The sequence below is a fragment of the Sus scrofa genome, chromosome 8 (genome assembly GCF_054392235.1).
Source record: "Sus scrofa isolate SSC_HxYL_T2T_F1_AM1 chromosome 8, Sscrofa_HxYL_maternal_Yorkshire_Landrace_v2.0, whole genome shotgun sequence".
Classification (NCBI taxonomy): Eukaryota; Metazoa; Chordata; class Mammalia; order Artiodactyla; family Suidae; genus Sus; species Sus scrofa.
The window spans coordinates 10,805,068-10,822,281 of NC_139390.1; the positions used below are offsets into that span (position 1 = coordinate 10,805,068).

The 17,214-nt window shown below is 41.5% G+C and overlaps 1 protein-coding gene across 22 annotated transcripts in view; it reads left to right on the top strand.

Moving 5' to 3' along the window:
* The window catches only part of CC2D2A (coiled-coil and C2 domain containing 2A), a 116,376-nt gene that overhangs the window by 92,658 nt on the left and 6,504 nt on the right, over positions 1-17,214 (top strand). For 18 of the 22 annotated variants that reach the window (XR_014812160.1, XR_014812159.1, XR_014812154.1 and 15 more), the window contains 4 exons: positions 5,874-6,077; positions 9,966-10,055; positions 11,769-11,882; positions 14,535-14,669. Coding sequence is in view for 8 of the 22 variants with exons in the window: in XM_084971552.1 (XP_084827678.1) it covers positions 5,874-6,077; positions 9,966-10,055; positions 11,769-11,882; positions 14,535-14,669 (543 nt within the window). In the remaining 14 variants the exon portion in view is untranslated. Of the gene's footprint in view, positions 1-28; positions 2,382-5,873; positions 6,078-9,965; positions 10,056-11,768; positions 11,883-14,534; positions 14,670-17,214 lie in introns of those variants that run through there. The other 4 variants (XR_014812155.1, XM_084971555.1, XM_084971558.1 and 1 more) reach the window with 2 other exon arrangements.

Below are 17,214 nucleotides of genomic sequence, written 5' to 3' on the forward strand. Positions count from 1 at the left end.
CAAATAGAAATATGCTCTACTTTTACAGGAATTTTCTTAATGAGAAGAAAATGAACCATGACAAACTGGAAAAGCAGGCTGCTCTCTTCTCTTGACGTTTGTTGGCAAGCATGCTGAAATGTGTTTCTCAGTCTGACCTCACAGCCCTGGTTGTGCCGTGCATTGAATCAGTGCATCGGATGGCAAAGCTCGGTGACCTTCAGGGGTCACTGCAGTTCATTTCCGTGCCTTTGAACAGAAACAAATAAATACATGCACGAGTACTCCAGTGTTGTGCAGCCCTAGAAAAAAAGAAATTCTTCAATTTCTACTTGTTAGCAACTGTTCCCCAACCTTCAGAATTGGGAGATACTTTTTTTTTTTTTTTTGGCTTTTTAGGACCGCACCCATGGCATATGGAAGTTCCCAGGCTAGGGGTCGCATTGGAGCTACAGCTGCCGGCCCACGCCACAGCCACAGCAACGCCGGATCTGAGCTGTATGTGCAACCTACACTGCAGCTCACGGCAATGCCAGATCCTTGACCCACTGAGCGAGGCCTGGGATCGAACCCGCATGCTCATGGATGCTAGTCAGATCCGTTTCTGCTGCGCCACGACCAGAACTCCCTGTCCCCTCTCTTCATACTCAGCTGTCGTGTGAGATGAGGTCTTCGACTGAGAGATGAGGAAAAGGGGCTCACCTTCTCGGGTTCACCCAGGCAGTAAGTGGCAGAGCTAACGACTAAACATCCATCTGACTTTAAATCATCTCTATTCAGCAAATATTTACTGATCATCTTCTTTGTGACAGGCATTTTTTAAGCACTGGGGATATAGCAGCCTAAAAAAGCAGATAAAATTCCAAGTTGTTAACTGCTAGGCGATCCTGCACATATTATTACGCCGACTCTTTGCTTTATCCATTGTAATTTAGACTTAGAGGGAGATGAAAAAAAATTTGCACACATCTCTGTTACTTTTTCACTATTTCAGTTTGGTTCACAGAGAAAATTGCTATCACTGTTTCATATTTGCAAGGCATTTATAGGAAAATATGAAGGACTGTTGGGAAAACAAATCTGAAATTCGAATTAATCTTATATGCTAGACTTTGTCACTAAAGCTGTGACAAATAGGTTCTACAGAAGACGTGTTAGAATGTATACATTTCAAAATATTTTTAGAAGGGGAAACATGCATTTGGAATGTTTTTCTTCATGTACAAACTCAAAAAGCATATTTACACAGAAGAATGCTTCCAGACAAAAGATAATTTGCTATTTCTGTTGTTTTTTGTTTGTTTTGTTTTGTTTTGTTTTTTAAGGTCTCACTGGTGCACCCACAGCATATGGAGGTTCCCAGTCTAGGGGTCTAATTGGAGCTGTAGCTGCCGGCCTACACCACAGCCACAGCCGCATCAGATTCTAGCTGCCCATCTGCCACCTACACCACAGCTCATGGCAACGCCAGATCCTTCACCCACTGAGTGAGGCCAGGGATTGAACCCTCAACTTCATGGATGCTAGTCGGGTTCATTACCACTGAGGCACGATGAGAACTGCTCTATGTCTTCTTCATAGAAGCACAGACCAGCTAGTATTACATCTGGAGGAGAGCAGTCTGGGACTGTGGCTGAAAAGCTGAAAACCAGAGGGGCCTTTGCACTTGGCGTTCTTCCCAGGCCCTGACCTCCGACTCCAGGAGTTCTGAGTCCTGGTCCCTCCCTTTCTTAAAAGGAGGTATCTAAGCTGTCAGCTGCTGTTTTGGGTGGCCTTTCACTGCCCTGCTGTGGCTATACAGAGCATTTCTTAGATCTCAAAAATAAAAAAAACCACTTGGAATATAGACTCTCAACCCTCCTTGTTAAGGAAGCCTGGTGCACTGACAGGACCCTAGCATCCTAAACACACAGCAGTGGAAAAAGCCACTCAATGAGCCCCTGTGGGTTATTTGGGACAGAGACCCACTTAAATAGCAGGGACCCACTACCTGGAATTGTTTTCACATTTAGCAGCAGCTTCCTGGATTAGCAGATTAGAGTTTTGCCTCCACCATCATCCCATGTTGAACCATGTTCCATATAGTTTCTTTTAAAGGCATTTACTCAGGAGTGGGTTAAGGATCCGGTGTTGCTGTGGCTGTGGTATAGGCCGGCCGCTATAGCTCTGATTTGACCCCCTCCCTAGCCTGGGAACTTCCACATGCTGCAGGTGTGGCCCTAAAAAGACCAAAAAAAAAAAAAAATTTAATTTAATTAAATGTAAAAAATTTAAAAGGCATTTACTCATGGAACTTTCTAAGAAAAATCACTAGCAGCTCCTGAAACTCTTATTTTAATGTGCTCTACATTGTCTTGGTAAAAACAAAAGTTTTTTAAAAATAGATTATTTCTGTTAAAGTCTTCCTCTTGTTTCTTTTTTCTTTCTTTGCTTCTGGTAGATGGGTGACATGCTTAAAAAGGTACCAGGTGTTCTGTTTTACCATTCTTCAGTCAATAGTTATTAGGCTTTCATTAGCTGCTTCTGTCCTCCGCCACCTTATGGAAGCTGCTGTGTCCCGATGTGTGTATGTGATTCCTTGGCAGTGAACTACAGATACCTGCAGTTCATGAACAATGTCTAGCTTTGTCTTTTGGCCCATTTCATGTTGTGGGAAAGATTCCTTATTGAGCTCTGAATCTGGACGTCGCATGTCTGAATGTCTCTTGCATACTGGGGGCTACCTCCACTGCTTGCAAATTCATAAAATCCACGAGCCGCTTCTTTTACAGAAATTGTGGCTGTGACAATTATTTCTGGTCCATGGAGCTGTCACAGTGTAGGTCTCCAAAGAGAAGGTAAACCCATTCAGTCTTCTGTAAATATTTATATTAACCCAGGGGCTAAAGAATTGAACCAGTTATGAATCTTCCAAATTTCACATTGAATCAAATTGTGAATTTGTCAGTTCCAGCTTTATTTGTTTCATAAGAAATGATCCAAATCCTTTTATTATTTAGCTGTTGCTTGGTACTTCTTAGATTACCAACCTAGCATCCTACTCCTTAAATGACTGTTTCAGTCCTTTAAATGGCATCCTATCGGCCTAAACACGTATTAATGACCACTAATAGACATCTGTTAAATGCTTACCTCAGTGCAGAGAATACAAAATGATTCAAACCTGGGCCCTGCTCCCCAGAAGCTCTGGGTACAGAGTCAAAATACACAGCAGAACATCCAGGTTCAAGTGGCAGAAAAAGTTATATATACGCTTTTCAACTTGGAAGACCAGTAGTCAGTACAGATTCAAGAGTTTTCCTGTTCTTTCTGGACAGGGCCTATAGCTGCCTCTCTTTAATGCTTCCACAGCACACTGTGTCTGTTCCTATAGGATTTGGGGTTAAGGTTTTTTTGTGTGTTTTTAAATCTTTTCTGGCCGTACTCGTGGCATATGGATGTTCCCAGGTTAGGGGACAAATTGGAGCTGCAGCTGCCAGCCTACACCACAGCCACAGCAATGCTGGATCCGAGCTGCATTTGTGACCTACACCACAGCTCATAGCGACACTGAATCGTGAACCCACCGAGCAAGGCCAGGGATCAAACCTGCATCCTCATGGGTGCTAGTTAGTTCATTTCCACTGAGCCACAACAGGAACTCTGGGTCAAGTATTTTAAATTACCTGATGGCTTCTTAATAGTCTCCTCTAGACGAGGAGTTTCTTGAGAGCACTGTTTCATGAACATCTATCCAGACTGCCTAGAACCTTTTAGACTTACAGCAAACATTTTTCAAGTCATTGGATAAATATGAAAGATTTAATGAGTTTAAAAATTCAACAAGGTGCTGCTTTCACCCCCTTGTTTCACCATTTTCCGTCTTTCTACAGTTGAAATTATTTCTACCCTAGGCGTCTGCGACACAGCCGTACCATAGTTGTATAAGCTCACCATTTCCATGTCTTTATGCTTTCGTCGTAACACCTGTTCAGTAGCTGCCGCGTCCCGGCAGGCACCGTGCTGAGCGGCAGGTGGTTCTAATCATGATGATGATGATGCTGAGGATGATGTTAAGACTGAGATGTCAGGTGACAGACACCCCATGAGGATCTACAGGAGGCTTTTGGAAGTGCCCCCCTCCTGCTTAATTAACCCCACAACTGCTACCCCAGTTTCTCAGGTAAAACAGGCAACTTAGAAACAGGAGCCACAGTCCAGCTCCAGTATAAGAGGAGTCAAGAGTAATTCAATAGTCTAGATTCTATTAAGAGCCATGAAGAAGTAGTAGGATGTTTTCTCTGCGCTCATGCAGTCATGCGAAACATCTGTTAAACGCTTTGTGCTGGGAGTATCCTTGATCCTGGAGATTTTTTAAAAAACCACCTAGATCAAAACAAAATCCCTAACTTCAGGAATCTCCCTCTATGAGGGAGACAGAGTAAACAAATACTTGAGCAATTTAAAATGCTGAAGGGGCTATCTGGATGCATTTCCCCCCTCAAAAAACAAAGCTTTTAAACCCTGCCTAGAATGTAAATCCTCCTTAAAAATTACTTTTCTAGTAAAATTGTTTGTCTTAAAATCCTTTGGCATGTAAGCAACCATATATAAATTTTTATGCTAAACAACAAAAAAATCATATAAAAATATTTGAATATCTGCTTTTTTCATGCTACTTCTTAGCAGTGGCTCGAAGGAAAAATGACTCCATACATCTACAGACAATTGACATGTGCGCTGTTTCATCTATTTTGAGTAACTCTAAAAAGTCTGGAAATCGGCTTATCTTACTTAGATCAGAGAACCACTTAAAAAAACTATTGCACATTTGATATTTCTAGTTTTGCTTCCTTTTGCCATTACTATTATTTATTATATTGGTTATGGATTTAAAACTTTTTAACACATTCATACATACCTGTAAATTTGTTGTCCTTTTAACATGAGTTGTTTTAGCTTTGCATTTGAAATGTTAGATTTCCGAGCGCTTCTCCCCTCTAAAACCAGCATCAAAATACACATAAAACTATTGCTCGGGCTCATCAATCAGAATTAGTACATGATAGTTGAATTTATTTTTTAATTTGTTTTTTAATACTTTTTGTTTTTTCCATTATAGTTGGTTTACAGTGTTCTGTCAATTTTCTGCTGTACAGCAAAGTGACCCAGTCACACATGCATATATACATTCTTTTACTTTTTTTTTTTTTTTTTTTTTTTTGTCTTTTAGTCTTTTGTTGTTGTTGTTGTTGTTGTTGTTGCTATTTCTTGGGCCGCTTCCACGGCATATGGAGGTTCCCAGGCTAGGGGTTGAATCGGAGCTGTAGCCACCGGCCTACGCCAGAGCCACAGCAACGCGGGATCCGAGCCGCGTCTGCAGCCTACACCACAGCTCACGGCAACGCCAGATCGTTAACCCACTGAGCAAGGGCAGGGACCGAACCTGCGACCTCATGGTTCCTAGTCGGATTCGTTACCCACTGCGCCACGACGGGAACTCCTACATTCTTTTTCTCACATTGTCCTCCACCAGGCTCCGTCACCAGTGACTAGATATAGTTCCCAGTGCTAGACAGCACGATCTCATTGCTTATCCATTCCAAAATAGTCGAATTTATGTACGTTTATATATATTTATATATATTGTTTTATTTAATCCAGTAATTTCCTGGCTGCTTGCCTGTTGACTACTTTCTTTCAGTGCTGCTGAATGTATTTTAAGTATTTAATGACTCCATCTAATTTCTAAGTTGTCAATAAAATGAAGTAAAGCTTCAGGAATACCAGGGCATGACAGTTTTATAAGGGGGTCACTAAATATTATTTTTCAGAAGCACACACTAAGTTCCGTGGGATCTGAGCTGGTTCTACTGTATCTCCTATAATCATATATAAACTCTTTCTTTCTGAAGTTTGATTCTCAGGAAGATGAGAAATTACTTCAAGCGACAGAGAAGTTTCAAGCTGAATGTGCCTTAAAGTTTCCAAATCGTCAGTGCCTGACAACAGTGATTGACATTAGTGGGAAAACGGTCTTTATTACTCGTTATCTCAAGCCTTTGAACCCTCCTCAGGAGCTCCTTGGCGCCTACCCCAACAACCCCCAGGCAACAGCTGTAAGTATTTCATAGCCAATCCGTGTTGGCGCTAAAAAGGTTTTAAAATGTCAACGCACTGCCCTCTTAATTACCACATTTCAAGTACTTACAACAGTAACTACATCGAGATCATTAGTGATTAATGAGTAAAACTTTTTTAGTACCATGAGCTTACTTTCTTTTTCTTTTGTCTTTAAAAAAAAAAAAAAAAAAAAAAGAGCCGCAACCTTGAAATATGGAAGTTCCCAGGCTAGGGGTCAAATTGGAGCTACAGCTGCTGGCCTACGGCCACAGCCACAGCAACACAGGGTCCAAGCCATGTCCTCGACCCACAGCACAGCTCACGGCAACCCTGGACCCTTAACCCACTGAGCGAGGCCAGGGATCGAGCCTTCGTCCTCATGGATGCTAGTCGGGTTTTCACCACTGAGGCATGATGGGACATCCGAGGTTTACTTTCTTTAGAAAAGTCCGAGGGTCCGTTGAGGATAATAATCCTTAGTCCACTCTTTCCATGAACAATTAATTAATTACTGAGTAGTTACTGTGTTCCTGACATACTGGGTGCTGGAAAATTAACATTTGGAAGCCACTGTATATTTTCACAATGTCTGACATAAACATGTTCTCATTATGTGTTCTCTATAACTTTGCTAGAAGGTAAACCTAGGCCGCTGACTTCAGAACTCATGCACTTTCCATTAGACCACGATAACCACTTGGTATTATACTTAATGCTGTTAGCATCATTAAATTCGAATTACACAGAAATTATTTCCAGGATTTAAGTACATACAGCGTGTAGGCCATTGCCATAAAGCACATCCATACTGGGCCATTAAGTATGCACGCGTCCTTCTCTGCCTGCCGAGCACCTACCTGTTGAAGCCCCACTGGAAGAGGACGGTATGTTGAACGGGCAATTCTTAAGTGACTGTAACCCACAGCTGTCTTTGGAGAGTGGATAGTATAGAGAGTAATTGCTGCTAGTAAGTCATCAATACAGTAACTTAGGAACAGGGTAATGATGTGCCCATCAGCAGATATAGAGGTATCTAAAACAAACCAACCTTGTGCTCCACATTTCACTTATTTATCAATTCTTATTAAAAACCATACTAGTGGCTTCTGTTCTCTCTAGTATAGTAGATATGCAGAAAACTCCCAGTAGAGAACACTTAAGAATGAAATATTTAAAATATGTTTTGGAGTTCCTATCATGGTGCATCGGAAAGGAATCCGACCAGGAACCATAAGGTTGCAGGTTTGATCCCTGGCCTCGCTCAGTGGGTTAAGGATCTGGTGTTGCAGAGCTGTGGTGTAGGTCACAGACACAGCTCGGATCTGGTGTTGCTGTGTCCGTGGTGTAGACTGGCAGCTACAGCCTCAATTAGACCCCTAGCCTGGGAACCTCCATATGCCGTGGGTGTGGCCCTGAAAAAGACAAAAAAAAAAAAAGAAAGAAAACCTAAATAAAATAAAATATGTTTTAAATCATGGCTGAAATAAAAATCAGGTGAATCAAGAAACCCAGAAGCAGGAAACACCAGGAAAGCAAGACTGCACCAGGGTGGGCTTAAAACAGTATCTGCTCTGAGGTCACTCTGTAATTCCCGACGGTAGAGCTGGGTTTCACTGGGCCACAGGGCTGCTGGAGACAGGAGATGGATGGTGCTGGAGCAGGTTGGGAGACTGAATTAGAGACTCAGCTACAGAGTTGGGGCTCCTGAAGGGTAAAATTGTTGGTAGGTAAACTAAGAAATACCCTGCCCTGGAGAAGGAAATCTGTCTTACTTTTGACCTTGGATGGAGGAGAAAAAAATAAAAGTGCCTCCTGAGAATTCCTCATCACTAATCCGTCTTTATTCACACTTGGGACTGGAATTTATACTAGCTGTATGGCCCCCAAAAAGTTCAGTCGAAATTTTAATTTCAAGAACTTGCTGCTGGTAATGGCCCTAAGTCCCCATCAGAAGCAAATGCAAATCCTTCTAGGAGAACATCCTTTAAAATCAGCCTCAAAAAAATTCCACAGAAAAAGTTTCAAGCAACGTGAACATATAAATGACCATCGATGAAGAAATAAGTCACTATGAAGAAGGTAAGAGTTAGCAGAAACAATATATTGCAGAATCGGGCCACAACGACTGCAAATATTAGAATTACCAGATTCAAAATATTAAATAGGTATGTTTAAGACATCCAGAATTAAAAATATAACAAAAGCACAACAGACTCTTAGAGCTAACAAGCAGAGTGTTAAAAGTACTACATGGATCTTGTAGAAATAAAAGAATAGTTAAAATCAGAAATTGAACAAATAGTAAATACAGCTAAATACATAAAGTACACACAAGTAAATACAGTGAGAATTAGCGCATTAACATATACATGCTGGCTTCTAGCACAGAGACAGAAAAGGGTGGGAGATGCCAAGAGACACTGAGGATAAAGGGAGGAGAGCCAGATTGTGCATAAAAGGAGAAAAGCAATATTCTGAGAGAGAGAGCTGAGAATTTCAAGATCTGATGAAGGACCACAGTCCTCTGATCCAGGAAGCCCAACAAATCCCACTTGAGATAAATAAAATGAAATTAAAATCTTGGCATATCATAGAGAACGACAAAAACTAAGATGGTCTAAAAGCAGCTACAGAGAAAGTGCAGATTATCTGCAAAAGAGCAGTAATTAGACCAACGGACTTTTCAGCTGCACAAGTCAAAGCCAGAAAAGGACTAAGATCCTGAAAAGGCTAAAAGAAAATAGCCATCAAACTTGGAATTTATATACAGTGAAATTGTGTTTCACACTAAAGATTGTTTTGGAGAATTCACAACACAAAGATTCTCACTTAAGGAATTTCTTTAAAAATTTACTTTAAAGAGAAGGAAGGCTCTTAGAAAATCCTAGATGCAGCACATAAAGATAGGGAAAGAAAATGGGAAATTTGTGAATAAATCAACAAACATTGTCTTCGCAGCAATAATAAAAGCAATGTGGTTGAAAAAACAAAATAAAACAAAAACCCTGAAAAAAAAATTTACGTTGGGACAGGACTGATGAAAGTATTTTAATGCTCCTGTATTTTCTAAGATGAGGAAAAAGACATCTAATAACTTTAGAATTTAAGTTAAATACTCATACTGAAATGTAGATTAACAACTTAAAAGATTTTTTTTTTAAGTGAGCATAAATTCCAAGCCGGAGGAAGATAACACAATAAAATCAGGTAAAGAGAGTGGGGAAAGGAAAAAAACATAGAAAAACTGTGAAAAATAAAAAGCACACGGAGTTCCCATCATGGCTTAGTGGTAAGGAACCCTACTGGTATCCATGAGAACTCAGTTCGATCCCTGGCCTCACTCAGTGGGTTAAGGATCCGGTGTTGCCGTGAGCTGTGGTGTCACAGATGTAGCTCTGATTCATTGTTGTTGTGGCTGTGGTGTAGGATGGCAGCAGCAGCTCTGATTCGACCCCTAGCCTGGGAACTTCTATATGCCGCAGGTGCAGCCCTAAAAAAAAGCAGAAATAAAATAAAAACAAAAATAGATAAATAAATGAACCAGGGTTTCTTAGGGAAACGGCTGCTTTCAGGACTGGATTAGGGAAAGCACAAGATGATCTTGGAGAGTCCTGTTATCCTGGAAAGTAAGGGGTTGGGGTTGGAAGGGAGATGAAGACATTTCAAAGAGACGCAAGAGCCAGTTTCCTCATCTGTAAAAGAAAGATAATAACAATAATCTTCCTCAGGATATTTGGAGAGGATTAAATGAGATAATACTAACCACACTTAGTAAGCACTTAGGAGCATTTGTTTCATTTGGTTCACATAAATGTTTGTGATGCATGAAACTTTCAGGCAAGAAATGAACTAGAGGATCCAGCTTTCTATTTTTGTTTAAACAGGAACTCGTGGCTCGATACGTGTCTTTGATCCCTTTCTTGCCTGACACTGTCTCATTTGCCGGGATCTGTGACCTGTGGAGCACATCTGATGTAAGTACTTCTCGCGCACAGACTTACTAATTGGAGCTGACGCCGTGGAGTATCAATAAGTGGCTTGCATAATTTTAAATTGCAACACTCATTAGTCATTATCTAAAAAAATCTCCATGGGCGTCTCTTTAGCAGGATGAGCTAAATTCTGAAGTACTTTTTTTCTTCTTGGTCAGTTTACCCGAAGTTCACAAGTTAAACAAAAAATTGCTTGTGCACACACAGACAAAACCCCTTCAGATGTCTTCATGCTAATTTATCCTCCCAGTGTTAGCTTAACAACAACCCAGTTTTATTCCTAAAATAATCAAAATCACATTTCTCATTACATTTGGAAATTGCATATTCCTTTATTTATGGGCTTTTTGTTTGTTTGCTTTTTTAAGGCCGCACGCATGGCATATGGAGGTTCCCAGGCCAGATGGGAGCCACAGCTGCTGGCCTACACCACAGACACAGCCACGCCAGATCCGAGCCGAGTCTGCGACCAGCTCATGGCAACGCCACCACAGAAACTCCTATTTATGGGCTTCTTAAGGAGTGTCATTACTCATTCAGTATGTATTTCTTGGTCACCTATCACTGTGCTAAGTTCCGGCTATGAGCAAAATAAACATGGCCTCTGACCTCATGGAACTTACAATCAACATAAGCTCCATAAACTTCCAAATGAATCTTCAGTCATATGAAACACATACATATTATCACTGGTATTCATTCTGCTGCTGGATCTCATGTTGTCCTGTGTTTGCGTAAAACTGACCTGGGTTATACAGCTCCTTTTGAAGGACAGCTCTGAATGGAAGACAGTGAAGTATACATTTAAAAGGTTTTGTTCCCCAATACATTTTGGCAACGTAATGTTGACAGTTGTAGAGATAAAATTGTCAAGATATCTGTAAAATATACAAAGAATAGAACAGTTCATGTGCTCTAGAGACGGACTGGTTTTACCACTTCCCAGGTAGAGCCTCATCTCTGGCCTCCACTTCCACAACTATAGAAGGAGAAGAGTATTGCCCTCAAAGGTTTGTTCTAGGGTGAAATAACGCATGTAGGGTGCTTAAACAGTGTGGCTGCGGGCGTGGGGGAGCAGGATATGAGGAGGCAGAACGCAGAGGACTTTTGGGGCGGTGTCATTACTGTCATGGTAGATTTGTCAAAACCCAGAGAATGTGCACCACCCAGAGTGAGCCCTGTATCTAAACCATGGACTTGGGTAGTGATGATCTATGTCCGTGTAGGTTTATCCACTGTCACGCATGGGTCACTCTGGTGGGGGATGTTGATGGTGGGGAGGCTGCATGTATGGGAGCAAGGAAAACACAGGAAATAGATGTCCCTTCCTCCCAACTTGGCTGTGAACCTCAAATGGCTCTGAAAAAAATAGTCTTTAAAAAGTGGTTAGCATATAGGGAGCTATCATATACAAATTCAAAACAAAAGGTAAAGCTTTGATATGTGTCTCCCCACCCCCACCCCATAACTGATTCTAGAAAGCCATGTCATCAATGTCAGAGAAACACTATGTCCAAATAAAAGTGTTTTTTTTTAAATGAATTAACATAGTACCAAAATTTGGGGAAATGTTTTTAATATAGACCTTATCCTTTAAGGCACTAATATTAACAATGGCTTTTTAAAATCCTGTACCGTCCAATCTCGAGTGAAGCGGTCAGCCAATGCAACATAAATTTTTTTTCTTTTTGTCAGCAATTTCTTGATCTCCTGGCAGGAGATGAAGAAGAGCACGCAGTATTACTATGTAATTATTTTCTCTCCCTGGGTAAGAAGGCCTGGCTGGTGATGGGCAATGCCATTCCTGAGGTAAGGTCACAGGCTGGCTCTAACAGAGATGGCCTTTGTCCAACATGTTTATGTTACGTTCCAAATCATGGGCAGGACATATTTTCCTAACAATCCTTTGATTTGCAAGGAAAATGACCCAGAGATTCCGTAATAGGAAGAATGAACCAGGAATAAGACATGAATTGATGGAGTTCTCTTGTGGCACAGCAGATTAAGGATTTGGCATTCTCATTGCAATGGTTTGGGTCGCTGCTGTGGTACAGGTTTGATTCCTGGCCGGGGAATTTCCACGTCCCTGGCACAGCCAAAAAAGAAAAAAAAAAAAAAAAGTGCTAAAAAACATGAAATGGTTTGGGTCCTACACAATGCTGCAGAGTGTTTTTGGCAAATCTGAAGCTTTTACCTCCCATAGCCCCCACCTAGCTCTGACCTTTCAGAGTGAGCCCCCTCCTGCCCATATTGCTAAGAATTCTGATTCACTTAGTGATCTAGTGTTGCGGGTGAAGGGGACTTGAGGAAGTGTAGCCAGCGTAGCGATCCCTTCACACCTGCTTCTTCCGCAGGCACCTGCTGTTAACCTGGCAAAGGAGAACAAGACAGATAACCACAGGAGCAGAGGAAAAAGTATCCAAAGCTATAGTTTGGTATTATCACTGTTATTTTTACTAGACTGGAGATGGTGATCACTAAAATTTGTTTCCCCAGATTGCTGCAAATATCCCTAAATTTGGGGTTTGTTGGGGTGCAAATTTAGAAAAGTCGCATGGATTGAAGCAGCTTATCCAAAGAGGCCACAGGAATCCTTGGGAATTAGGCGGCACAAGTTGCTAATAGTCAGGTGGTATCATATCTGAATCCTAATTCATTCTCCATTATTATCTTCCGGATAGGACGGTACAGGGAAAAGAATACTGAGCTGGGAAGTCTCAAGGCCTGGGTTCAAGGCTCTGCCCACTCCTTGCCAGCAGTTTGACTCTAGGCAAGTCACTTCACAACTCTGAACTTTATAATGATAGTGGGACAATAATTTTTGCCCTGCCGTCCCCTTAGAGGGCTATTGTGAGCCTCAAATGAAATCATACAGGAGCAGTAAATGAGAGAAGAAGTGCTCACTATAAAAAGAGACTCCAACAATACACGTATTCTGAACAAAAAGCTCAAGTCCCCCTTCAGGCTCTAGCTCCCAGTCCCACCCTCCTTGGTGTACTCACTGTCAAGAGCTTAGTATGTATCCTTTCAAATTGTGTTCTGTGCATTTACGTATTTATAAACACATATCAAATATTAATTACTGAATTAGAGGTAGTATTCAGACATAATCAACCTTCCAAATACGTACAAGGCAATCCTACCGACTCTAAAAAGAAAATGCAGTGACTGCTTATTTCCATCAGTAATCATTCCTCAGCCAATCTTAAGATACTTTGCCATTTGCACCAACATGGATAGGCCTAGAGGGTATTATCCCAAGTGAAATAAGTCAGAGAAAGACACATGTTGTATGTGGAATCCAAAACACAAATGAGGAGTTCCCGACATGGCTGGTTAACGAATCTAGGAACCACGAGGTTGCAGGTTCGATCCCTGGCCTCGCTCAGTGGGTTAAGGATCCAGCGTTGCTGTGAGCTATGGTGTAGGTTGTAGATGCGGCTCGAATCCCACGTTGCTGTGGCTGTGATGTAGGCCAGCAGCTACAGCTCCGATTAGACCCCTAACCTGGGAACTTCCATATGCCATGGGTGTGGCCCTAGAAAAGGAAAAAAAAAAAAAAAAAAAACCCCAAATGAACAAACATGACAAAGCAGAAACAGAGCCATAGATACAGCCAAAAATAAATGAGTTATAGGTATGAAATGTGACATGTACTGTGTGGGGAATAGAGTCAGTGATTTTGTAGTATCTTTGCCTGGTAACAGATGACAACTAGATCTGTCATGATAATTGTTTTGAAATATAGAGAAATATCCAACCCCTATGTTGCTCAGCAGGAACTGACATAGCGCTGTAGGTCAATTATACTTCAGCAACAAGGAGACAAACTCAGAGCAGAGGCAGGAGAAGAGGAGAGAGGGAATTAGATGAAGGGCGTCAGACCTCCAGTTATAAGATCAGTAGGTTCTAGGGACACAGTATACAACAGAATAAAGGTAATTAACACTGCTAGATGTTACAGATGGAAGCTGTTAAGAGTGTAAGAGTTCTCATCACAAGGCAAAAAGTGTTTTCCTATTTCTTTAATGTGGTATCTGTATGAGATGATGGATCTTCCCCAAACCTATTGAGGTCATCGTTTCCTGATGTACATGAGTCAGATCATTACGCTGTACGCCTTAAACTTATACAGCGCTGGATGTCAATAATATCTTCATAGAACTGAAAAAAACCCCAACATATCTCATTTAAGTTATTTTTTAAAAAGATGTGTTGTTGGCTGACTAACATGACCACCATCCCTATTGGGTCACTAGGCTGCACTAGCTGCAGATGCGAGAATGTTGCAAAAATAAATTTCCTAATTCAGCACAATCCAGAACTTCAAACTCATTTTCACCATTAGCCAGGAGTTTTAGAAATTAGGGGTGCAACTGAAATAATGAACTGTCTGTAAACTACTCACAACCCTAATTGCATAATTAATCAGAAACTGGTTTCATGGCTGTTTTCCTTCAGGGTCCAACCGCCTATGTGCTTACTCAGGAGCAAAGTCACTATTTAATATGGAATCCTTGCAGTGGACATTTTTATGGACAATTTGATACATTCTGCCCCTTAAAAAGTGTGGGCTGTTTAATAGGTCCCGATAATGTAAGTATTACCATTTCCTCTTAAATACGGTTGGTTATTGCTTTTGTTTTTTAATTGAACCACGACTGCTTTTAATATTTTGTTTCAAAAAATGTGAACATATACATATAACAAACTAAGAAATGTAGAGTGAAGCACAGTAGCAGAACTGTCCTAAATAAAAACTTTCGGTTGAATCAGCCACCTGCTCTGCAAGATGCTCTAGGTTAAAGAGAGAATGTGGGATTTTTGACTCAGAAGACCTGAGTTTGCATCCTGGCTCTGTCCTGTTTTCCCTTCCAAAGTAAGAGTTTATAATGCTCAACTCCTAGTGTTTTGAGAACGGTATGCAGCACGTTATCACCTGATAATTCCTTAAACTTTCTTCCTTTCTTTCCCTTTTTCCCTTTAAGGGATTCCCAGGTACCATTAGTGATTCTGGTTGCACCCAGTTTGGGGAGGGGGGTCATTTAATTACAAAGGATACTGTGTAAGGCACTGGCTAAAACATGCGTTATGGGATCAGACTGCCTGAGTTTAAACTCCAGCTTCATCATTTACTAGTTGGGTAAGCTTAGGGAAGTTTCTCACTCTTGTACAGTGTCAGCTTCTTCATTAATAAAATAAAGGTATTTGGCAGTAATTCCTTTATAGCTACGAGGAGTAAATGAGACAGTAAATGCAAAGCAACTAACATACAGTAACAACCCTGCATTGGCTACTGTGACTGTTTTTATAACCATTACCTACCTTTGTGGGCTCTGAACTTTATGTATCTGTCAGAACAATCATTTGAGCATGCATCCTCAATATATACATATTTTTTATTTATAAATTACATGTATTTACTTATGTATCAATGTATTATTTACATGACACACAGAAGTAACTCTTCAAAAGAAATCATTAGAAGATCTAATATTTCTTCTCATATCCCTATAATGTGCACCCTACTTTAAGAACCCTGGGCTGCTATTCAGCGTTACTGCTAAAATTAGAGATGATATGTGCCAAGCACCCAACAAAGTACTTATCTTTCATAGGCATTCAGCATATGGTAACTGTTATTAATTACAGGTATGAAAAGAGCAGTGTAGCACACCATTCAAATGTTGTTGTTGTTGTTGTTGTTGTTTTTTCTTCTTAAGGCATAAATTCCCAGGGCAAGGAGTCAAACTGGAGCTGCAGGTGCAGTCTACACCACAGCCACAGGAACACCCGTATCCGAACCCCATCTATAACCCTCGCCACAAATTTCAGCAATGCAAGGTCCCTAACTAACTGCGTGAGGCCAGGGGAGCCAACCCACATCTTCACGGAGACAATGTCAGGTTCTTAACCTGCTGAGCCACAGTGGCAACTCCTGTTATTTTTAAAAGCATTATTATAATCCTAAATGACCTACTAAGCTCCATCTACATGTAGAGAGCCATTCTAAGGTCATATTGGTAACAAGGCATAATTGGTAACTAGTCAACAGACATTGAAAAGCCTTTAGGAATTCCCGTTGTGGCTCAGTGGTTAATGAATCCGACTAGGAACCATGAGGTTTCGGGTTCAATCCCTGGCCTCACTCAGTGGGGGAAGCATCCGGTGTTGCGGTGAGCTGTGGTGTAGGTAACAGACGTGGCTTGGATCTGGTGTTGCTGTGGCTCTGGTGTAGGCTGGTGGCTATAGCTCCGATTAGACCCCTAGCCTGGGAACCTCCATATGCCACAGGAGCGGTCCTAGAAAAGGCAAAAAGACAAAAAAAAAGAAAAGCCTTTAAAGAACTCTGCTGTCTGTTAAAATTATTACTTCTTAAAACAATTCCTGTATGGTTAACTATTTCCCATACAGCCCAAGTTTTTCGAGGAAGAAAGACCCCTTTTCCCCTCTTCTAACAAGACGGGTGGCAGAGGCCTGTGATGCTGCCCATCCCCCAGAGCAGCTGTTCTGAACCTGCTCTGAGCCTCGGTCCCCTCAGTAGAGGGCCTCAGGTGCGCTCTGCTGGCCTGGGACTCTGGAACCTCAGCGGCCCCTGTTCCATCACAGCATGTCTTTGAATCCTCAGCCTCTCTCTTTCACTCCCCTTTGCAGCCACGTTTGTTCCTCTCCTTCTCCAACACTTGGCTCCACGCATTGTCCCAGCCTGCCGCGCTGTTTTCCTTCTCTCCCGATGGATAGGCTCAGAAGTCCAACAATTCCCATGTGCTTCTCCCAACCTGGGGACACCCTAAACTACCACTGCCACTCCTTCCTTTCCTTCCTAAATTCTTTAAACACTAATTATATCCCCTGCTTCCACTTTCTCACTAGATTAACCGCCTGTAATCTAGTCCTCTTCCCTGACCACTCTAGGGGAATAAATTTGGAAAGTACCACTGTCTTGCAAATGGATAAATAAATCCAGTACTTTGCTCCCATGCCTCACTCTCCTCTCCTTTTCATGGCATGTGACACGACCGATCACCTCTTCATGAAAAAAACACTTTCCCCTCCTTGGTTTACTGATAAAGGCCTGTTGGTTTTGACTTGTCTGCAGGAGCTTCTTAGGCTTCTTTCACTGACTCTTCTTCCCACGGCT